Source organism: Peromyscus eremicus, chromosome 7 (genome assembly GCF_949786415.1).
Source record: "Peromyscus eremicus chromosome 7, PerEre_H2_v1, whole genome shotgun sequence".
Classification (NCBI taxonomy): Eukaryota; Metazoa; Chordata; class Mammalia; order Rodentia; family Cricetidae; genus Peromyscus; species Peromyscus eremicus.
In genome coordinates this window covers 114925302-114949421 of record NC_081422.1, presented here as the reverse complement: position 1 = coordinate 114949421, position 24120 = coordinate 114925302, and the positions used below count along the sequence as shown (strand labels likewise).

The following is a 24120-nucleotide window of genomic DNA, read 5'->3' as shown; positions in this document are numbered from 1 at the left end:
ACACAGAAAACTCAGGAAAAACAAATGTGTGAACTTGGTGTGTCAGGGATGTCTCTTGTACTCAGATTCCTGAGACACACCTCTGAGAAGAGTCTTTATGGCGGGGAGGAAGCAGAGAGCAAGACGGGAGGAGACCATGAGCAGTGTACCCCTAAGAACCGTCCCCCACACCTACTTGGTCTCCTACAAACTACACACTCTCAGAAAAGCGCCACCTGCTGGGAACTAAGTGCTCGACTCAACGGTAATGGGGCATCTGGCATCTTCGTTGCTGGCGTTGGAATGCTGCCCTGTGGTTTACAAGTGAATCCTAGTTCCTAAAGAAACAGACAACCCGACCCACATTACTCTGATGATCCAGAGCATAAAGCCAGTGGAAAGGCTCCCAGTTCATTCATAAAGTGATAGTGAGTTTCATAATATTTGAAAACGGCTCACAACTGACAATCATTTTCACTTAGGATGCAGATGAGAATTATTTTAAATTTATTTATTTGTATTTCATGTATACTGGTGTTTTGCCTGCATGTATGTCAGTGTGAGGGTGTTGGATCCCCTGGAACAGGAGTTACAGACAGTTGTGAGCTGCCATGTACGTGCTGGGAATTGAACCCAGGTCCTCTGGAAGAGCAGCTAGTGCTCTTTACTGCTGAGCCCTCTCTCCAGCCCCAGATGAGAATTTTTTTTAAAGAAAATCTAACCTGACAGAAAATTGGAGGGCCAGTGTCAACATGGAAGGAAGGTTCAACTCAAGAATGGCTCAAGCTCTATGAGCATGAGCTAGTGTTTGTGGGGATGGGGAGAGTGGGAACAAGACCATAGTTGATGCTGAAAGCCCAGCTAGCCAGTCTTCATTTGTATTATTATATATTACACATAAATATATATCTGTACATATGTATTAGAGGAAGTTTTATGTCTGTGCACCACTCGTATCTGGTGCCTGGAGAAGCCTGGAGGGCTTGTAGGTGGCCTTTCTCTGCAGCTCCTGCAGCCTGTGTGTGAGGCTAGGAATGTTATCTCATGGATTCTCACGAGCATCCCAACACCTGAGGCCTCCTAGGCTCTCCTCCAGATTCTCCACAGTAAGGAACCCACTGCCTGGGTTGTGTATGTGTGTTGGTGTGTCGTTTGATGTCATTGTCCCCCTCGGGGACACAAACGCAGTGCCACATTGTTCCCTGAGAATCTGGAGCTGAGACTCGGCCAGAAGGTACTGCAGAGCAAAGCATTCCTGATTTCTGCCATGTGTGGTGGACAAGCTGGTGGGGACTCACTAAGAACAGGTTTCCTACTTCACACCCATTGTGGGTGGCGTTGAAGCTCTAACTGTGTTGCTATGCACCACAGTCCTGCATGTTGAGAGTTTCCAGGTTGGGAATTTTGCTGTGACCCCATGAATTGCATAACTGTGTACCCCTTGCATAAATGATTCCCCATGGTGACAGCTGAGCCTGCTGTGAGTGGCAGCAGTGTGGTTAGCTGACCTCCATGTCTGCAGACCATGCTCCCTTCCCCTGCTCTTGCCCAGATCCTCTGGCCTGTCCTCACTGCACACTCAGCCCAGCCCTGATGCCTCCTCTCAAATCCTCACACCAAGCACACTGCCATCTCTTTTTTTGGTTTGTTTTTTCTTTTCCTATAACACTTTTATTAAAGTTCCCAACCGAGAAGTTGAAAGGTTTGCACCCCAACACATGTTACCACTCAGATTCTGGAATGAAGGAATTTCCAGATTTTGCCGTTTCTTCTTCGTCCTTCCTAGTTTTGGATGCATTCCAAAGTGATGTCATGGGCTTTGATCTTGGTGTGGAAACCTTGAAAGTCTTTCCTCCCGCATCCGCGTGGCTCCTGCCCTTGCTCTCTGGCCAGAGGACTTTCCTCAAAGGAGCCCAGGCTGATGATGATGCAGCCTGGTGTGATATCATGTGCCCACTGTAACTGCCTCTCACCTCATGCCTCCTGTACTCTCGGCCTTGGGACCTTCCTGAGAGTAATTGTGACAGTATGACAGCAAAGACAGGTTTATTTTGGTTCACAGTCTGAGGGTAGAGTTCATCATATAAGGCAGCTGGTCACTTGTGTCCACAGTCAGGAGGCAGAGAGCAATGGATGCAGTAGATGCCTTTTCGTCCACCCACCCACCTCCTTTTGTTCAGCCCAGGACCCCGGCCCAGGGGCTTGCACTGTCCACCTGCAGGGTGCACCTTCCTGCACCGGTGAAGCCCCCTGGGAGTGCCCTCCCAGACAAACCATCACCCCTTCACCCTCTTGCACAGAGGTGCCCGCGCTCTAGTGCTGTGGCTCCTTCTGACAGTGTCCCCATCCCGTGGGACCTCAGTGCATGGTCGCATGGTCGGAAGACCCTGGCTGTCCAGTCCTGGCTGTCTCCGCAAGGCCTGAAGGCTGTCACAGCCGGACGACAGATCCTTCCTCACTCTTCCCATCTTACCTTCTGGTGATGCATTTCAGGGCTGAAAGCAAATTCTGTTCCTTTTCTACTTCCCTGTTTGGAATCTGTCCTTCCTGCTCATCCCAGCATGCCTCACTGTGCTCCTGAGCTCTGTCTACACCTCTTTCCCATCTGTGCTGTTATAAACCAGGTGGAACCAGTGAGCACTCTGTAAAGTGTTTAAAGGACTGACTAGAAGCCAGGAATTGTGCATTTCGGAGGGGAAAGCAGTTGACAAATCAGCTTATAAGATGGGTGTGTCACCCAGAGGTCAGGACAGGGGGACCTGGGACGCCAGAGAGTTCGTGGAGCCAGGTTCACTGTGGGGATAAGGATTTGTGGCAAATACTTCCAATAGTGGGAAAAAATAAAAACACCAAAACCACTAAATCCAAATTTTTATATGAAAGCTTGCTATTATTAAATGTTATAACTCAGTATTTGATCTCTCAAATGACTGTTGACACATTCGCTCTCTGAAGCTTCAGCCGTTCTGTGTTAAGGTGAGAACCTTTCAAAGGAGTTGTGTTTCCTACCATTCGGCAGCAAACCCTGCAGGGCGTTGTGGACGCCACTCAGGACAAGTCAGGACCCATCTCTACCCCCTGTGCCTTTCGGTTTGTCTTTGGGGTGGTTTCTAAATCTGTGATATGTAGGTTTAGAATCAAATCAATACAAGGAGTGACAGGTCTTTGTCCTTCTAAATCCCCACATTTCAGAGTATGATGTGTTGGGGGTGGAGACCTATCAGCATCCCTCTATCCAATGAGAGGGGAGAGGGGGCAGCATCGCAGACACTGGGATTTCCAGCCCTAAGTGATACTCTCACTGAAGCCAGGTGGGCAGGTGTGATGGATGGCCTTGGGTGGAATCCTGTAAAAGATGTCCTAACAGTGCAGAGATCCGTCTCCTGGTGCGTCAGCAACATCAAAGGGGCAGGAAACGTTGCTGTGAAGTGGTTGTTTTTGTTCTTTGTATTTTCTTCTCTGGAACTGAGTTTCCTGATACAACTTTTGACAAAGCACTGTGGTAGGTAATATTTTTAGAATAGAATAGAAAGATGTCTGAAATACATTGTGTTGGATACATTGATCAAAGAGAAACAAACACACCACAACTGTGATTTTAAATTACTTTAAAACAGTTCTTAAAATTCAAGTGTGTGTTTCCTTAGAATCATGTCCAGGCTGCATATGTTTATCTGCTTATGTCTCATCATCCCACAGAGTACTCAAGGTGGCCAGGAAGAATGCTTCCGAGAAGCTAGGCTGACAGAGAAAACAAGGTGCCAAATGGGTGTAAAGTATAGTGGTGATATGTTTAAGTTCAAATTTAATTGGATGTGGTTGAGTCTATAAATAAAATTAGGAGTGTAATAAACAATGAAGATAAAACTAGTGAAGTTTCTACATAGAATAAGCCATTTGCAATAGTGTTAGTTGTCAAGGTGACGGAGCCTAGAAGCACTTGGGAGGTGGGCCCTGCACAAGCCTGTGGGGATTAGAGCCTAGAAGCACTTGGGAGGTGGGCCCTGCACAAGCCTGTGGGGATTAGAGCCTAGAAGCACTTGGGAGGTGGGCCCTACACATGCCCATGGGGATGATTATAACTTTGATAGAGGTTGGGGCTATTCCCTGGCTGGGATCCGTGACTGAGCCCATGTAGTGGAGAAGGCAGCGGAGCAGCGGCACCTGTCCCTCTCTGCCTCCTGATTGTGGATTTTGTGAACTGCTTCAGGCTCTGGCTGCTTTGACCCCTGCCATGATGGACTGCACCCTTGAGCTGTGAGCCAGAGCTGGCCTTTCTCCTAGAGTTACTTCCCTGACACCGATGAAGCCAAGCTAGGAGTCAGTCAGACAGCAGGAAAATTTTTAACATCTACAATGAAAACACACTTGAATTCTCAAAGGAAATTTTAATACATAGAATTGAACTAAAATGAAAATACATCAAAATTTGTAGGCTATAGCTGAAATATCAGTTAGAGAAAAATCTGTAATACCAGAAACTTAAATTAGAGAAAGGAAAGCTGAGCCTGGGGTGGTGGCACTGTGTATGACCCAGCACTTGGGAGGTTGAGGCCAGCCTGGGTTCTGTAGTGAGGATGCTTCAGAGGAGGAACAGGGCCTGGAGCTGGCATTTCGCAGCGAAGTGGTTGCCAGGCATTCCCGAGGCCCAGGGCTCAATCCCCAGTGCTGCACAGCAAACAAAATTAGTAAGGAAGGAGAGAGGATGGGGGGTAGGAAGTGGATCAGCAAGCAGAGTGGGGGAGTGCAGGAGGGGAGGGTAATGAGTAAGAGCAAAGTACAGGAACGTGTGTATAAAAATGCTGCGGGGAGACCTTATATGCCACCTTAGGAAATGAATGAAGTAAATATAAAATCAACTCAAAGCAAATAAAAAGAGGAAAACAAATTAAATAAAAAATAACTCTTTGGAAAACAAAAGCAAAATTAAAAGCTTACAAGAAACTGGCAAAGATTAGAGAACCAGAAATAAATGGTGTGGGTTGGAATGGAGGACATGGGCACAGCCTCTGAGAGGAGCCTTGGGAATGTTCTGAACAACTCTGTGCTCATGAAGAAATTAATCTGTTCTCTTATAACAAAAAACTTCAAGATGGATACTGAGTCGTTCTAGAATCATTAAAGAAATTGAATTTCTAATCTCTCCAAACCCAGACAATTTCACCAGAATATTCTACCAGACAGAGGATTGGTCAACAGCTTTAATTTCTTAGAGAAAATAAAAGAGAGGAAAGTATTTCCCAATCCATGTACTGAGGCTGGGGTCAGGCTGATGTTGACTTGAAAAAAAATGACCAGAAAAGCAAAAGAAAAACCCAACACACACACACACACACACACACACACACACACACACACACACACACGTGCCTTGCATACATGAAACACCACTAATCAAAACAACCGCAGGCTGGTATCTCTCATGACCTAAGATTCGGCAGTCCTTGGTGCAGTGTTCATGAACTGAGCATACCCGTGTGTAGCAGAACACAGTGGCCCAGAAGGATTCCCTCCAGATGTATGAGGTTTGTTCAGCAAATGTCAGTGAATATATCCTGCCAGATACACAGTATTATGAAGAAATTGGATATAACATGAATCTATACAGAAAAAGTAGTTGACAAAGTCTTGCACTAGTTTCTGATAAGAATTCTCATCAAACTAGGATTAGATGGAAAGCCTTCTCAAGGTGATAAAACGCCTATGAAAAATCTACAGCCAACATCATATTTAAAAGCGAGCGACTCCATCCCACTTCCCAGGATTAGGGGAGTCGTGATGCCGTGGCCGCCATTCTTAGGTGACATGGCACTAACGTTCTGAGTAGGACGGGGGAATGAGAAGAAAGGCAGCGTTCTCGAAGGAAGCCAGCCCTGCCTGACTGTGTAGACCACACTCAGAGTTGAGTCATTCCATCCAGGCTGCAAAGTCCAGACACGGTGAAGAGCCGACAGTCAAGCTCATCAAAATGTACGACCACATATGATCATGGATCTGTGACTTTGGCATTACACCTGAAAATTCACTTTTTAAAAATCCTGGATGGATGTGTAAACTAACAACAAGTGTGTAGAAACTCAAATTAAAAAACAATACTGTGTAAAATTGTTGCAAAGAGAGTGAAGTGCACCGCAGCCCTCAGGTAGCGGGCATGTCCAGAACACTGCAGAACTCAGGGAAGAAATCAAGGATGACGGAAATGGATGGAGAGAGACACTCACGCCTGCACTGAGGCCTCGCCAGCAGATTTCCAGAGACAGGCAGCTGGTTCTAAAATTTATAAAGAAAAGCAGACACCCTAAAACAGCTGAAGTAATTTTTGAAAGAGAAGAAAGCCATGGGAGGGGAGCTCTCCAGGGTGTGTGAGGACAGTGTGACCAGTGGTGGGATAGATATCTGGATGGACCAATCAGAATAAAGAATGCAGTAAGACAATGTAAACGTGTCCAGGTGATTTTACAAAGATTTGCTTTTTTAATTGTGTATTCATGTGTGTAGGTATGCACACGTGTGTGTGGGGGGGCATTGGGTCCCCTGGAGTTACAGGTGGTTGTGAGTCTGGAAGCCAAACTGGGTCCTCTCCCGGAGCAGCAAGTGCTCTTAGCGCTGAGCCCTCCTGGATGATTTTTAACTAATGTGTGTTCAGGAGCAACAGGATGTTCAGTGTGGGGAGTGGGGGGGGGGGGTGACTCACAAGAAACAGAGTCTTCTTCCTGAGGTCCAGCATCATATATGCAAGTTAACCTCAAATTAAGTGAAACCTGAGTGTAAAATATAAAACTGTAAGAAATTTAGAAAAAAATATAAGTCAAAATCTTCAGGCCTGAATGTTTATCCAAGACATTCCTAGGAATAGAAAATCCATTAATTGGAATTCATCAAAACCATTTTTTTCTGCCAAAGTCTTTGTGAAGTTGACAAGAAGAACCTGTTCCCAGACCAGAGGGAATGCTTGGGAAATGTAAGCCAGCCAGGGGGAGCTGCACCAGGAATGTTTAAGGAACTCTGAAATGTCAACAGTGAATATTCATTACTAATGGACAAAGAGTGGATGGGTACGGGGGGGGGGGGGGGGGGGCGGCGCGGCAGGTGCCCGAGAGGAGCGGCGTGAACGACATGAAGCTGAGTGCGACGCATGCGAGGCTGGACCGTGCCGCTGCATCAGCTGGACTGTGTGATGGGAAGATGCATGACTAATGTTGAGTCCCCCAGGCACAGTCTGGCAGCTACCCTGGGCTTCCTGGAGAATGAACGTGAATGCTTATTTTTAGGACCTGTACAGATATGCATGGGAGTTTTATAGCTTCAGATCTGAAACAAGCCACCTTTTCCTCAATGTGTGCATAAAGAGTGGGATATCTAGTGAGTGGAATGTTACTTAGCAGCAGAAAGTGATAATCTGCTAAGTGGCAGGACACAGAAGCTCCCCCAAAGCCAGTAGCTTGTCTGTACCATAGTGAGCTAAGAAGGAAATAAGGAAAAACACCCTGTTGATAAAAGCTTTTTAAAATGTCTTAGGAATAGTAAGCCTTGGTATCTTTTATGTAGTAGAGGTTTCCTAAACAAGTTACTAGTAAATTTGTGTCTAAAGAGGTATTCAGGGACACATCTGTGACTCCAGCATGGTGGGGGGCTGAGGCTAGCCTGGGCTACACAGTGAGACCCTGTCTTAAGAAAGAAAACCAAGGGCATGGGGAGAGAAGTGTCCGAAAGCCAAGGCTGTCGATGCAGTTGGTGCACCCCACTGTGAATACATGAGAAAGTGTGTGTTGGCTACATGTCTGAGATCCATCCTGATCACCACTGGCTGCTGGCCATTCCTCAGCCTCAGTGGATGGTGGAAAGTGTACAAGGTGCTGGACTTAGTGCGGAATAGCTTCTTTTTTTTTTTAAATTTATTTATTTATTTATTTATTTATTTATTTATTTATTTATTCATTCATTTATTTATTTATTTATTTATTTATTTATTTATTTATTATGTATACAGTGTTCTGGCTGCATGTATACCTGCAGGCCAGAAGAGGCATCAGATCTCATTACAGATGGTTGTGAGCCACCATGTGGTTGCTGGGAATTGAACTCAGGACCTCTGGAAGAACAGCCAGTGCTCTTAACCTCTGAGCCATCTCTCCAGCCCCGGAATAGCTTCTTTAACGCATTGTAGTGTTTAAATGGTGCAGTCCCTTGAATGTTCCTCGCCTTCTCCTCACACCTGAGCTCCCATGGTGAAGCCAGTTCGGGCTGGTCTTGAGCCTCCCATGGTGAAGCTGGTTCGGGCTGGTCTTGAGCCTCCCATGGTGAAGCTGGTTCAGGCTGGTCTTGAGCCTCCCATGGTGAAGCTGGTTCGGGCTGGTCTTGAGCCTCCCATGGTGAAGCTGGTTCGGGCTGGTCTTGAGTGGCACATCATACCAGGTAGAACTTACTCAGCTCTCTCTGCCCACTTCCAGCTTCCCAGTGAGGACCCTGAGATCTCTGAGGTTTCATCCAAGTGCCTGTCCATCCTGGTGCAGCTGTATGGAGGGGAGAACCCGGACAGTCTGTCCCCGGAAAACCTGGAGACCTTTGCTGACCTCCTGGTGGCCAAGGAAGACCCAAAGGACCAGAAGCTTCTGCTGCGGATACTCAGGAGGATGGTGAGTCGGCCCATGGCACCCAGCCTGGGCAGGGACCTCATTTCTCATCTCCAGAAATGTTTCACAAGTGCCTTGGCCTCCCAGCTGCCTCTTGTACATTCATCTGTGGCTGACATTGGTCATAGTCTATATGTGTTATGTTTTTCTGAACTATTTGAGAAATGTAAGAGGCATCATTCTTGAAGGAAGGAAGGAAGGAAGGAAGGAAGGAAGGAAGGAAGGAAAGGAAGGAGGAGAGAGAGAGAGAGAGAGAAGGAGAAGGAGGAGGAGGAGGAGGAGGAGGAGTAAGAGGAGGAGGAGGAGGAGGAGGAGGAGGAGGAGGAGGAGGAGGAGGAGGAGGAGAGAATTCTTCTCTGGCTGTAGTAGCCCTGGTTAGGAGTTAACGTTGGTTCCATTCTTCCACGCCTGCCGTATGTGTTCTACTTCTGCTGACTGCCCTGGTTTGTAACTTCAGTGACTTTTTTCCTTAGTCTAAGATACCGTCCAGTGTGTCATAGTTTAATCTGGAATGGACTTGCACACTCTCTGTCTTTCACCACGTTTGGTCTGCGTGATGTTTCCTTCCCATGTCCCTGAGTCCCCAGAAGCAATGATGGCCCTTGCCAGCCCACCACACTCTAGGGCTCATCTAGGAACATCTACCCATTACTGGCATGTTAATTTTGCTTGCTTTGCTTACGTGTGGTGTTATTGTATATTTTAGTTTTGTGGCAATTGGAAAATGTAAATTCTGTTGCCCAGCACTATATTCTAAGGGGAAATATCGTCTTCTGTCTAATTTTCTTTCATTTCTCTTTCCTTATTTTTTAAAAAAATATTCAGCTTGTGTCTCTTTAGAGCATTGATTCTCACCCTTCCTAATGCTGAGACCCTTTCATACAGTTCCTCTTGTTGTGGTGACCCCCAACCATAAAGTTATTTTCATTGTTACTTCATAACTGTGATTTGGCTACTGTTATGAATCATAATGTAAATACCTGATATGCAGGGTGTCTGAGATGTGACCCCTGTGAAAGGGTTGTTCACAGGGACCCATTCACGGGGGTCCCATGTCAGTACTCTTTAAAGCACTCTTGAAGAAAGGCTTGCTTGCTTGCTCTGCTCTGAAGGCAGACACTGAGGAACACGGGCAGCAGCACACCCTGTGGCTCTTCCCTACCCTGAGGTCTGTGGCCATCACAGGCTGGTGGTGTGGGCTTGTTCTTGCTGTGGCTGGAGTGAGTTATAGGGTCTGACATGATTGTCAGAGGTCACCACTGCCCTGGGGTCCGTGAACGGCCTTTCAACATTGTCTCATTTGTATCTTACATGGTCTCAGAGAGCAGCACCCAGGACTGTTCAGGTTTTACAGGCTGAAAAGTAAGACTCAGTGAGTTTATGGACTGTTCTAAGCTGGGAGGTGGCAGAGCAGCATTAAGGCTCCTAGCACATCCCAGCAGCTGCTCTTCTCATCCGCATTTGCATCCTGTGGGCTTCCATCCAAGCAGATCGGACAGAACGTTGATCTAGAGCAGCGGTTCTCAACCTCCCTAATGCTGTGACTTTCATACATTTCCTTATACTGTGGTGACCATCAACCATAAAATTATTTTGTTGCTACTTCATAACTGTAATTTTGCTACTGTTATGAATTGTAATGTAAATATTAAATATACAGGATATCTAATATGTAAGCCCTGTGGGGGTCGCTACCCACAAGTTGAGAACCACTGTTCTAAAACACCCTGGGAGAGTCATTCTATTGCTGCATGTGAAGCAGGGGATTGGGGTGCTGAATTGAAAAGATCAGCCAAGGTCACAGGGCACTCCCGATGAAGACAATGGCAAGCATAGCATGTGATGTTTAAATTATGAATGGGAGGATATGTTGGCATCACACACAGAGGGAAGAGAAAATATGTCCCATGTGAAGCCCAGAGATCCCTGGAGCCCAAGTGGGAGACAGAAATGGACTCAGAGGGTAGAGCCACCAGACCCAAGTTTTCATGGCATTTGAGGCTTGGAAGTGAATGTTGGAACTGAAGATCCTGCTCTCTGAGGGCAGTGGCAGCATCTCTGTCGAATCCACTACTCTTGACTGGGAGGTGAAGCTTGCTCGTTAGACCTGGTCTCTAATGGGCATTCAGAGAGTGGGCTCAGTCAGGACTAGCAGAAAACGCAAAAGCTTTGTCATCAACGGTTGTTTGTTTCTCCTCAGTCCTTCAGGCTCCTCCTCTTCCTGCCTCCCAGATGTCAGCCAGCCTGAGGCCAGCTCTAGTGAGTGTATAGTTAGTCCCCAGTTTGTACTCCTTCCCCACTGTGCCCCAGCCCAGGTCTGAGGTAAGATTGGACAGGCACAGGGTTGGAGTCAGGAACTCAGCTGGATCTCCTGTGTCCCTGTAACCTGCCCATCAGCTCCCTGGACCATAGCGGTCGGGTTCCACAGAGGGACTGCCTGGTGTCCATGATGGAGTTATGGAGGACACACTTAGGAGTATTTGAGTTGTAAGAAGTTACAGAGGGACAACCTTCCCTCAAGGGTCTGTCTGAAACAAGGTCATTGGATGCACATGCTGGCCAGGAGCACATGGACATGGCTCCATATCTTTTAACGTCCTGAGGTAGGTTTGCCCTGTGGATTCAGAGAAGGTGACCCTGAAGTACAAATGGCCCTAGAAGGAGCACGTTGTGACTGGAATACCGTGACTGTCACTGGTGGGTTTGGGGGGATGTGTGGTCATTAGAAGAAATACCCTGGCATGTCTGCGTAGGGTCCCAATCTTGGGATAGTATCTTTCTGAAGCCATAGTTTTCACTAACAAAGAAGCAGGCTGTTTAATTTCTGCTGATAGGTGTGAATGTGTCCCCCAGGTCCTCTCCCTTACTCTGTCATATTTAGTGTATTCAGAAAACAACATGGAGCCTATGGAACCTGAAGACCTAGTTACCTGTCTCTGTGTACCAGGAAACTGGAGGTTTTTAATTATACTTTGTGCTTTTGCTTTAAAGCTGTGGTGGGCATTCTTCCAGTCCCTCCCAAGCCTACGTGTCGCTCAACTCTTGGAGGGCTGCAGATTAGCCTCCACGTCAGTTAACTAAAGCTAGCTCACTCCAAAACTCAGCATGATGCTGCCTATGAGGTACTGCTGACTTTCTGGGGTTAAGACTGGCTGAAATAAGGCTGCTAACAAGACAATGACTCCTGTCATCTTCAGGCCCATGTGTCTGGGGCCGTGAAGGTGTCAGGTGTGGAGTAGTGAGGTGACTGAAGGTGATGACATTAAGATGTCTCACAAGCATCCATGCCTCGAAACATCTCTGTCCTGTGCCTTGTGCCTGTGGGGACCCGGGAAGCCCTGGGTGTTGTTGACATGGGCATGGGCATGTCAAGAACACTAAAGCCTTGAGCCTCCAGGTGAGGCTTATAGGTGCCATGACACCTTCTTCTGGTCCAAGTACAAGTGTTTAGGAATGATTGACTAGTGTGCACAAAAACTAGCAATCCCAGGTTTTTGCTCCTAGATGAACACAGACTGAGACTGCTAACACACCCCCCGGTACGGTGTACATAATAACGTGCTGAGGTTCTGGATTGCTGCATAGTTGGTGCCGTTCCGTCAAACACTGCCCACCTATCACAGATTTTTTTGTCTCTTTCTTTATTCCCTCATCATCTGAGTCAGGTCAAGTCCCTGAGCAGTGTAGAACGTGGCAAGTGACCACCTGTCACTTCCTGTCTGAGTTCCACCCACACAAGGACAAGTGTGAGCATCAGTGTCACATGGGCACGCCCTCTTGGGTGTGTCCAGCTTGCAGGCCCTTGGCCTCAGGATGCTGTGAACGTGGCCCAGGCATTGCAGATGGCAGCTTCATGTGGGCAGCTTTGTGGAGTAGACGGCGTGTGGGGATCTGTGACGGCAGGCTTGGGATCTGCTGCTTGTTCTTGTTTTTCTGTTTTATAACTAGGTGGAGCTGCAGAACTCGCACTCACAATGGACCTAATTTCACCACAAAAGTAAAGAAATACTGTTAGAGGTATAGCAAGATAAAATGAGGTCTCTCCCTCCTCACTTAAGTGTCTCAAGCTATTCTGGACTCGCTATGTAAACTAGGCTAGCCTTGAACTCACAGAGATCCACCTTCTCTGCCTCTTGAGTGCTGGAATTAAAGATATATACCACCAAGGATAGGTCAGGATGGTCCAGGATGGGTCAGTGTGAGTCCAGAGAAACTGTCAAGAGCCAGTACCATTTACCCAAGTTAGTACATAGTCAATGTGAGTGTTGTGGAGTCGTGAGGCTTCTCGTGCAGTTCTGGTAGGAGGCTCTGGAGAGTCTCCTGGGCAGCCCCCCCCCCCACCTCCCTGGGTTCCATGTATGCTGGTCATGGATGTACTGGGCAGATCTTCCTGCCAATGACTGCCAGAGGCTGCCAGTTACCTTGGGAATTCCCCGAGTGAGTTCCCTGTATCTATCTTTTCAACAAACAAAAGAAAGGAAATATCTTGCCTAGAATTCTTTTTTTTTTTTTGCTTTTTTTTTGCTTTCAAACTGTATGGCCGTGGCAGGCTTAGAATTCTTAATTACCAGAGGAAGACATGTTCCGGAGACTGTGTGTGTGTGTTCATGTGCAAGGAGTTGTAAACTTTTCCTGCATGTGACTACTCCTTTACACGTGAGAAATTTCCATGCAGCCCTGGGTATATAGGTATATAAAACAGGAACACAAATAAAATATTTACTGATAATAAGTCACAAAGAAATTTATTTTAAAACAATTATTTGGCATACATATACGCTTATCATTTATTAATAGCAGTGTATTTGCATACTGCTGAGATGGATGGATGCCTTTATTTCTGCATGAAGATTTAATCTCAGATGAATGTGACTGCTGGACCAGGAGCATTCTTCACATTTGTTGGGCTCCAGCTGCACTTTGGTTTTGTTATTGTCAATCCGAGCACGCCTCTTTGTATTACATTACAATGTGGCAGATGTGTGTTTAGGGTCACTTCAGAAATTCTGTTCTAATCTCAAGCTAGAATTCATTAAACAATTGTGTATGAAACTCAAACAGCAATTTTTAAAACCAAATATTCTAATGTAGTACAATCCAGAGATAGACCAATTTGATCCTTACATGCTGAGTCTGTGTTTGCCGTGGCTGAACCCAGGTGCTCCAAGCATCACTAGGTCCATCACTAGGTGCTGTGTGATGGACACTGTGCACAGTGCACAGGGCTGATGCATTCACAGCAAGGCTTCAGTAGCACTGAGCGGTGCGACATGGGCCAATGCTGCAAACACCTCCATTTAATTATGATAGTTCTCCCTTCTCCCCCCACCTCCAAACCCGCGCATAGACCCCTCCTCACTCTCCTTCACTAATTGTTATTACATGCATGTATGTATTTGTATGTACATATATTTATATTCCTAAATATAACCTGTTGGATCCGTATGATGTCCTTGTACCCAGCTTGACTCAGCTGTGCACTGGATCTGAATTGTTTGGCATGATGCCCGCTCAGCAGCATTCCCCTGACCCTCACCTTCAGTTCCACAGCTCCATGTGGGGTCATGACCCACAGCTAAAGAACTTGGGCTAGACACAGATCAGACATCGAGGCCCAGCGTCCCAGGGATGACACAAAGTTTTTACCAGGGCCCCATCAAAGCTTTCCTGCCTTGGGACTAGCCCCTTCAAATGTCTCCCTAAAGGGCCCATTTCCAGGGTGTTCCAGGGATCATTCCCCTTGGTGTTGTGGATTCCATTTCAGCTGAAACGGTGCTGCTGTCAACTCCTCCTTGAGGCAGTGACGGCCTCTCACTTCATGTCACCTGTGCCTCTTGCTCTGGTTTATACATGGGATGTATTTATCTCTGCTTCAGAGAGGCTCTCGAATTCCCACCCAGCATTGGTCTTTTTCAGGACACTAACCACATTTACTTACTATAAACCAATTACACTTGCCATCTTTCTAGGAATGGATGCTAGAAACATGATAGATTGTATTAATCGCAGCTCTAGAATATTTGCTTTTTAAGTACCATAGAAGTTTTGATGCCACTTAAAAAAAAATCATTATTATGTCCAGAACCCAAGCCTGGTTATGAACTCCTAACGGCCTTTTGTGCAATGGGTATGAGCAGGGTTTAATGAAATTTGAGTGTCTCTAGAGATCACAGATACTTGGGCCTTTAACATTGTGGCGTTGCTTAGCAACCTGGAAGTCATTACCTCCCAGGCACTGTAACAACAGGCCGCACTTCTCTTTGCTGGTCTCTGATGAAAATGTAATGGAGACAATCCCTTTCTAAGGGCTCCACTCTATGAGAAGGCAGCAAATGGATTTTTTAATTCTCTTTACAGCCTGGGCAGTTTTTAATCCACTGTAGAAGTATTGAGTCCTGACTGCCATATGTAACTGAGAGAAGCCTGTTCTCGGATGATGTTCTTAGAAGCAAGGCCTCCTGTTGTGATCCGGAGGAACTGCTCCCCAGTGTCACTGTGGCCTCAGCATGTTGGGGAGACAGCTGGATTTACTGATGCCTGCTGGCTAACGCACGGATGTCTCCTTAGCTCATTCTACCTAGACATTTGAAGATTTTAGGTGGGCTTGAAGAATGTACCGATATTGTACACTTTAGAGGTGTAAGAGTAAGAATAATCTGAATTACTGAAAAGGGGGACTTACAAAACATACATTTCTCAAAGGTTTTATAGAAATGTCTTTCATTATGTAATAAACAGACGTTCTGTTTATTAAGTTCTAAAAAGCATTGTTCACAAGAACCAAAAGGAGAAACAACAAAAATTAGTTGATGAATGGGTAAATACAATGTGATATGTCCATGTAATAGAATATTAACCATCAAAAGAAATGAAGTTGTGACGTGGCAAAACTTTTTTTGAGACAGGATTTCTCTGTTTGCGCCTTTCCTGGAACTCACTCTGTAGCCCAGGCTGGCCTCGAATTCACAGAGATCCGCCTGCCTCTGCCTCCCAAGTGCTGGGATTAAAGGTGTGCACCACCACCACCTGGCTCATGGCAAAACTTTTATAGATATATATACTTGGAAGCAGTAAGTGATTACCGGAAAATGCAGAATACTGGCCATATGATTCTGTCACCTGAAAGATCTGGGATGGATAGTGACTAAATGAATCTCCAAAGCTACAGAAAATGATTGGCATGGCTAGGAGGTACAGAGGGTGGGCAGTGCAGTATGTAACGGGTGTGTGTTTCTTCCTGAAATGATGGAGTCTTCTGGAATTGACTGTGGAGACAGTGATGACTCCATGGGTTTTCTGAACACTAAGTTGTATACTGTAAGATGGTCAGTTTTATGATATGTGGAATTTTTTTTAGCAAATTGAAACACCAAAAGGAAAAAGAGAAAAGAACTCAGCTAGCTTGAGAAGCCTAGGAAGGAAAGGGGATGAAGGTGTTTCCAGGGGTGTGTCTTGCAGACTCAAGGTCTTCTATATCCTCCCTCTCTCTCTCTCTCTCTCTCTCTCTCTCTCTCTCTCTCTCTCTCTCTCTCTCTCTCTCTCTCTTTCTCTCTCTTTCTCTCTCTCTCTCTCTCTCTCTCTCTCTCTCACACACACACACACACACACACACACACACACACACACGTAGAGCTGTGTGTGCATATTCACATACACATAAACACACTTTACAAAATGGTCAAAATAGCTATAAAAATGAGTCAGAATGGATGTCACTGATAACAGGAAAACATCAGTTATAGAAGCCCAGGTCAAGAAGTTTCTAGAAGATAGCATTGGCTTGAGAGAGTGCATTTATGATTGAGGAGTCCTCAACCCACCACAGGCAGGAAACAGGTACACTGTGAGGAACCCCAGCCTCGGACCACCGAGAGCTGCAGCTAACATCCCACCATCTCTGTCTGGCAGTCTGAGTTTTGTCCCTGGACTCATGGAAAGATGGAGAGAGCCTACTCCACAAAGACGTCCTCTGACCTCCACATGTGTGCCCTAGTACATGCACTACACACATACGTTATACATGCATGCAATAATAGTTTTAAAAAGAACCGCAGCCCCAGGACAGCAGGGCTCAGAGGAAGGACAGAGCATGGGCCCAGCCCCACATGAGAGCTGCTTACTCCCCAAGTGCTGCCATCCCCATGCTTCCCTGCAGGTGAGCACAAGAGTCCCCGAGGTCTGGGCCTGACTTCCAGGTTCCCAGAATCCACACACCCACGAGAGGGCAAGCTTAGCCTCCACCCTGTTCCTTGGGGTGAAAGATGTTGTTAATGCTTTGCTAGCTTACTGCAGGACAAGGCTGCCCGGCTTTCAGCAGGCTCACGGAAGGAGGAGGTCCTTAGGGAAGCAAAGCCAGGCCTCCCAAGCCACTGACTGGTGACCAGGTGGCCAGTGCTCACTCACATCCTCATTACAGCCGTGACCCAGAGGACCAGTCACCGGACTTGAGGACGGTACAGACACGGAGAGAGGTCACTGAGTAGTCGATGGCCACAGAAGAGCACAAGATGACCTGAGAAACCCTGATGAGAGGGCTCAGCTGGCCACAGAGCAGAGCAGCCTGAGTTCAACCCCCAGACCCACATGATAGGAGAGAACCAGCCCCCCCCCCACACACACGTGCCGTAACCTTTAAGCACACACATGCACAATAAATAGTAAAAAACTTGAGTATAGGGTGAGAAGTGTAAAGACTTGTGGCATGTGCTCCTGAGGACACATGTGTCACTCTGAGACCAAATGTGAAGAATCTGCTTCCTGTTTCCAGCCTCTGGGACTATGGAGTGGGTAGTTCTGTGTCCAGGACTGTGGAGTGGGTAGTTCTGTGTCCAGGACTGTGGAGTGGGTAGTTCTGTGTCCAGGACTGTGGAGTGGGTAGTTCTGTGTCCGGGACTGTGGAGTGGGTAGTTCTGTGTCCAGGACTGTGGAGTGGGTAGTTCTGTGTCTGGGACTGTGGAGTGGGTAGTTCTGTGTCCGGGACTGTGGAGTGGGTAGTTCTGTGTCCAGGACTGTGGAGTGGGTAGTTCTGTGTCCAGGACTGTGGAGTGGGTAGTTCTGTGTCCGGGACTGTGGAGTGGGTAGTTCTGTGTCCAGGACTGTGGAGTGGGTAGTTCTGTGTCCAGGACTGTGGAGTGGGTAGTTCTGTGTCCGGGACTGTGGAGTGGGTAGTTCTGTGTCCGGGACTGTGGAGTGGGTAGTTCTGTGTCCGGGACTGTGGAGTGGGTAGTTCTGTGTCTGGGACTGTGGAGTGGGTAGTTCTGTGTCCGGGACTGTGGAGTGGGTAGTTCTGTGTCCGGGACTGTGGAGTGGGTAGTTCTGTGTCCGGGACTGTGGAGTGGGTAGTTCTGTGTCCGGGGCTGTGGAGTGGGTAGTTCTGCATCCAACGCTCTGATTTTCTTTGAGTTGAAGGCTAAACCTGAGAAGTGCGAAGTGGATAGTGCACTTTTGTTGACATTACCAGGTAGCTCCTGAGAAACCCACCTTGCAGTAGGATTATTGGGGTGGGAGGTGATTTACATCTTTCACTGGGAAGTTCAGCCCTAATTTAATGGACATTTTTAGTTTATTTGACATGATTGTATGATTCAGTCATCTCTCCATTGGTGTAGGTGAAAATTAAACTCTTTTGTATGTGTACAGGGAGGAGGTGTGTGTGCCCGTGTGAGGCTGGAAGTCAATGCTGGGTGTCTTTCTCTATTGCTTTCTGGAGATGATCTCTCACTGAGCCTGGAGCTTGCTGTTTTCCTGGGATCCTCCTGTCTCCACCCTGGCACCAACACTATGATTGCAAGCACACACCCCACGCCCAGCTCTACTTGGGTACTGGGTAATGCTGTCCACAGCAGGCTTGTTACCCCTGAGCCATCCCCTCAGCCCCTATCCCTGTACTTAAACTTTACAGGAGAAACTTGAGTTATTTTCCAAATATGTAGGACTTTTTACCGTCTCATTGTAGGACACATTAGCATGTGAAATGCATCTCAGATCTAGGAACAAGATTTTGAATATGCGTCATTGAGTTTTTTTATCAGAGTTCTGGGCTGTGAAGGCTGCCACATCTTTTCAAATTTTATTTTCTTCTTTTTCTTAAATGAGGTGTTATCATGAGCCATGACTTGGAGAAATGCCCCTCACAGGCTCTGATAGGAGGTGCAGACTGCCCACCTTGACTATTGATGACTCAGCACAAAGAGCGTAGGGATTCCGGAGCAGAGTGGAGCAGATGCTGGCGGCTGGGCTTCTGGCACAGTTCTTGGTGTAACAGAGTGACAGGACTCCAGCCCTTTCTAAGAACTGCTCCTGGCCTGTGGCTGCACAGCCACCAGGTCCTCAGGCCTCGTGGCAGGGTTCACGAGGCCTTGGTGCTTTCTGTGCCCACCATCAGCACTGTGGAGATGTGGAGAAGGTGCTTCCGTCAATCCAGCCTGGGTGCATGGGAGACAAGCCTAAGAGACACCCTGAGCTGTCTGGTCGCTCACACAGAACCCATGGCTTGCTGGGAGGAGGGCACTGCGCAGGTTGGTGTCTACCCACTGATTTCTAGAAGGCCCACTCACATCTCCCTTTAAACACCACCACCCCCGGCTTGCTGGAGATGGTCAGGCCATTTCAAATGAGCATTTCTGTTAGGGTCTTGTGTCTCTAGAGCCTAGTTGATCCAGCAGAGAATCTACACATAGGGAGCCTTGGAGCAGCACCAGAGAAATCTCAAGAAGTGAATTAATAAACCCAGGGGACACGCTGGTCCCATTTCCTCACATGTTCTGGTGATGCCGTGTGCCTCCCGAAGCATCACTGAGAGAGCTGCCATTGCCATTGGTCAGTGCAGGGGTGAAGTCAGGAGATGGGGGCAGGAGGAGAGCCTTCACTGAGCCCAAGCAAGCCCTTCCAGACAGAGAGAGGAGACCCAGGTCGAATCCTGTCCCTCACCCCGTGTGCATCCTTGGGAGTACCACTGACCATCTCAAGGCTAAATGCTTTGCCATGTGGACCCCTTGGAGGGCTACAGGACAGAATGACGAAAGTATCTGTCACCGACTGGAACAGAGAAGGCGTTCATGAGAACATGGACTCACAAACATGTATGCAGAAAACAACGCACTGTGGAAAAGGCAGTCACATGATCAAAGCAGAGCACATGCTTCGTCCCTTGGTTCTCTCAGTGGAGGGCCAATGATTCTGTTTGCATGTACTTCCTCTGCCCAGGGTTCGGTGACAGGGGAGCTAAACATACCATGAGATGCACGTCATTGCTGTCTACTGTGCATGTGATTGTGATTGCAGCCATAGGTGTGGGGAAGAAGTGTGGGCCAGCAGGTGCTTCACAGTCTAGAGGAGGCTCTGTCACCATCTCCAAACCAGAGACGGGATCGGCCTCACCGTGCCTTGCTCAGGAGAGCTCAGCGCCGTCAGAGCTTATGACTTATGCATGAGCACAGATGACCCCATCTCGCCTCCCTCAAGGTTCTGACCCTTCCCCAGCCTTTCCTTGCTGCCAGTACATAATCCCCAGCAACCGAGGAGCCAGAAGCCTCTTACCAATTACTGTGGGCATCTCTGTGTGCCCCCCCAGAGAGTACCTTGTGCCTTGTTAGGCTTAATTGCACGGCCATGGAGAGCTGGAGCCTCTGACAGTGTTTCATCCGTGGCCCTGGGGCATCCTGAGGATGGGCAGCTTGGTGTGGGGGAGTCCACTGGTTAGCAGAGCACAGGCTGACTGAGTCCATTACCACTACAAAGGCTGGAGAAGGGCCTCAGCTGGAGGAGTGACACTGGACCGACGTGCACAAAGCTTGCTGGGAAGCTCTGAGCTGGAGCCAAGCCCTTCTCCCAGGCTGATGAGGTCATCAGCACGGACTACAGGAAGTGGTTTCATTCTCGGTTACTGTGTGGTGATATTGTATGAGTCACAGTGTATAGAGCTAGCTGTGCCCACGACCCCGCCATTGAGCTGAGTTCATGTGATGGCGCTGGAGAATCTCCAAGTGGAAGGATGGTGGCAGCTCCATCTTACAGTTCCAGAGAGGCATGCAGGAGGCCAGAGGGGCATGTGGTAAAGCCAGGATTTGAACCTGGATTTTGTGTGTGTGTGTGTGTGTGTGTGATGAAACAAGATGTATGTGTGTTTGTAGCCCAGCTGCTCTTGAATTCACTCTGTAGCCCAGCTGGCTTCAGACGCACTACATAGCCTAGGCTGGCCTCTAACTTCTGTGATCCTCCTGCCTCTGTCCTGATCAAATACTTAACATTTAGTCATCACTCATCGTGCGTAATGTGATGTTTACCCGTGAGAAGGAAGAGCGGGCAGGACCCTCTGGTTATTCTCAGGAGCAGTACCAGTGAATGTGCTTTATCCAGGCTGGAGTCACCTCCAGTCGGTCACAACGTGGGGTTCTACCTTTTCTGTTCAAGTCGGGTTTCTTCAGGGGGCGGGGAAGAAGAGAGAAGAAGCCCCCCAATAACTCTGTACTGTCACACACAGCTGGCAGATTCATGTGCTGTGGTTTGCTCTGCCCTTCTTTGGGCTTGTGGTCCAGGCCTGTGGCTTTCGAACCTCACGTCCCACTATCTGACAGGCCAGGAGAACGGACTCTTCTGTTAATTGAGGCCTCAGACCTGTGGGCCTCACAGGAGCTGCCCTGCAGAATGGTGTGCCCATCTGCAAAACTCCTCTGGGCAAGGCTTGTCTTGGCGTGGCTGCTTGAGCTCTCTGAGGTGACATCGACTCAGGGACACTATGACGAACAGGATCCTCAAGTGCAGGCTTGTTCAATTACTGTGCTTTACACGCAGGCTGAAGCCCTTACATTATATTGATGTAAATACAAAAATAGCCACTTTCCTGAAAACATCGAAAGAGTTGGTCCTCATAAATATTTCATGGCAGGAACCTGTATTAATGCAAATCCATTATGTCATGATGAGCCAGGAGCTTTACCATCTATGAATATTTCACACTCAAAAGAGTGAGAGATGGTTAACACTGGTAAGCCCACTGCCAAATAAAATGCTGTTTTAAACAGTATCCCAGTGAACCATTGTACCAGCACATACCTGTAACCCCACAGGAGGTGGAGCCAGATTATCCCTCCCTATATAGTGACTTGTGATTTCAAGGCTAGCCTATCTCAAAAAAAAAAAAAAAAAATTCTGGCTAGAACAAAATAATAAATACATATAATCTGCTACCCAATAAAATATCTTTAAATATATGTTCTCATTAATCGTATGAGGATATAAACTTATCCCACAGTTATATTGTGGCTTAAAACTATCTCCCAGGGATAGTGTACTTTGAGCCATGTAGCTTTGAGCCTTTCTGCAGCTTTATCTGGATCCCATTTCCTGCTTCCCCAGAGAACAGTCCACTCAGAAAATCAAGAGTTCGTGTCTGAGAGCCCCCTCCAACAATGGCATGAAGATCAGCGCTTTGGGTAACTTCCTGTATCTATCTTTTCCTGAGTTTTGTCTTACCGCATAGGCTTGCTTCAGTCAAATGTAAGTTTCCAGTTTTCTAATCTTTACAAATGTGTCCAAGTGTCCTGTCAACTTCTCTCAGACAGTCCTCTGTCTATCTCAGGGTGGCTGAGCCCCCGGCCTGTGTCTCCTCTGAATTCCACCACCGGCTCCTCAGTCTGCTCTGCTGTCTCTAAATGTGTTCTTGAAGCTCCATCCAGAGACCCCACCTCTCTGGCCTTGTCTGCCCCTCAGGGGCTGCAGCAGCTGCCTGCTTCCAAGTCACCTTCAAACTAGGACTGATTTTTGTTCCCTTGGGCCATTCTGGCTGTGGCCCTCCGGACTGAAAGCCATGGGGTGCTCCATCTACCTGCTGACTGGTCACCACAGCCTCCCAGCCTTTCCCGGTCTGATGCTTCCTCATGCCTGCCCACCTCATGATGACCTTAGGGTTCTTAAGTCAGTTTGGATGCTGCTCCAGGAGGGAACACGCGATTAGAGACCTGGGGGAGGGTGTGAATGAGCGAGGTCCTCCTTAACCCTTCCCTCATACATCTGCTCACCTAGAAATTATGACAGCCCTTCCTTCAACATACTGAGAACCTGATTCTTCCCACCTCTTCCGTTGGCTTCCTGAGTCTCACTTCTCACAGGTTCCGTCAAAATCACCAAGGAATCTCCTACCGCCTTCTGTCTCCCTGCTCTCCTGTCTCTCCTGTCTCGGGGGACACTATAAGTCCTACATAAGATTTTGCTGCTCAAATCTTCCATCGACTCTTGTCTAGGGGGAGAATCCAAGTGCACCCTGTCCCACAAGGCTCACATCTATGGGCCACCATAGTGGGCCACCATCTATTCGGCTCACCTCTGTGGCTATTTCCTTTGCTCATCCCAGTCTACACAAATGTGTGCCTGGGGCATTGGTATGTGGTGTGCCCTGTTTCTGGAAGATTCCACACCCCCACCTATGGCCTTTTTTAAATTTCTTTGGGAGTTTCCTTGCAGAGCAGCCTACAGGACATAGCTGCCCCTTGCCCCGCCTCCGCAGCTCCCCGCTCTGTGACCTCCTCGGTTCCACTCTCTTTATTCATTGCACTTACTGTATTGTAGCCCTGCTGTGCTTGCTTTTGTTTCCCTCCAGGATTGTCGTCACTGTGAAGATAAGAAATCTGACCATGTGTCTCCTCTCTATCCCTCTAGCACCTGACTTGTACAGGACATATTGATTGTTTAAAGCAATGGATGCTCTTTGTACAATTACACCTGCCCCTCCCTGGATGGACTCAAGCCTAAACTTTCTTCAAAGCCCACCCCTCTCAGTGTGTTCTTCCCAAATGGCTTGTGTAGGGATTGGGAAGGGGCGCTGCGCATTTGGGAATGACAGCTTGCACAGCCACACTCCTGGTGTGCACCTGGCTCCCGTGTGTGGACAGCTTGCACAGCCACACTCCTGGTGTGCACCTGGCTCCCGTGTGTGGACAGCTTGCACAGCCACACTCCTGGTGTGCACCTGGCTCCCGTGTGTGGACAGCTTGCACAGCCACACTCCTGGTGTGCACCTGGCTCCCGTGTGTGGACAGCTTGCACAGCCACACTCCTGGTGTGCACCTGGCTCCTGTGTGCGGACAGGTTGCTAAACCTATGTTCACTTCCAGTCTTCTCCCTGGTAAAGTGAACCAGGGCTCTACAGGCCTCTCCTTAGGTAGGGCTGTTGATAACATGTGAGAGTTAAGCTCCATCATCAACTTTACAGGATCTAGAACCTCTAGACATGCCTGCGACATGAAGGGTTAACTAGAGGAAAGACCCAGCCTTAATGTGGGTGGCCATCCTGAGTCGGGGGCCCAGCCCAAGTGAAGTGGAAAATACAAACTGAGCACCAATGTTCATCTCTTTGCTCCCTTCTTATGCGGATGCATGTGACCAGCTGCCTCATGCCCCTGCCCTGCGCACCCAGTGATGGGCTGCACCTTCAAACTGTGAGCCCAAATAAGCCCTTCCTTACGTTGTTTCTGTGATGCGCAAAGCCAGGTAGCACAGCTGGGGCACAGCT

At 47.9% G+C, this 24120-nt stretch overlaps 1 protein-coding gene across 4 annotated transcripts in view; it reads left to right on the top strand.

Moving 5' to 3' along the window:
• Positions 1 to 24120, top strand: part of Ulk4 (unc-51 like kinase 4) — a 312713-nt gene that overhangs the window by 225870 nt on the left and 62723 nt on the right. For all 4 annotated transcript variants that reach the window (XM_059268917.1, XM_059268919.1, XM_059268918.1 and 1 more), the window contains exon 35: positions 8430 to 8615. In XM_059268917.1, coding sequence (XP_059124900.1) covers positions 8430 to 8615 — 186 coding nt within the window. The remainder of the gene's footprint in view (positions 1 to 8429; positions 8616 to 24120) is intronic.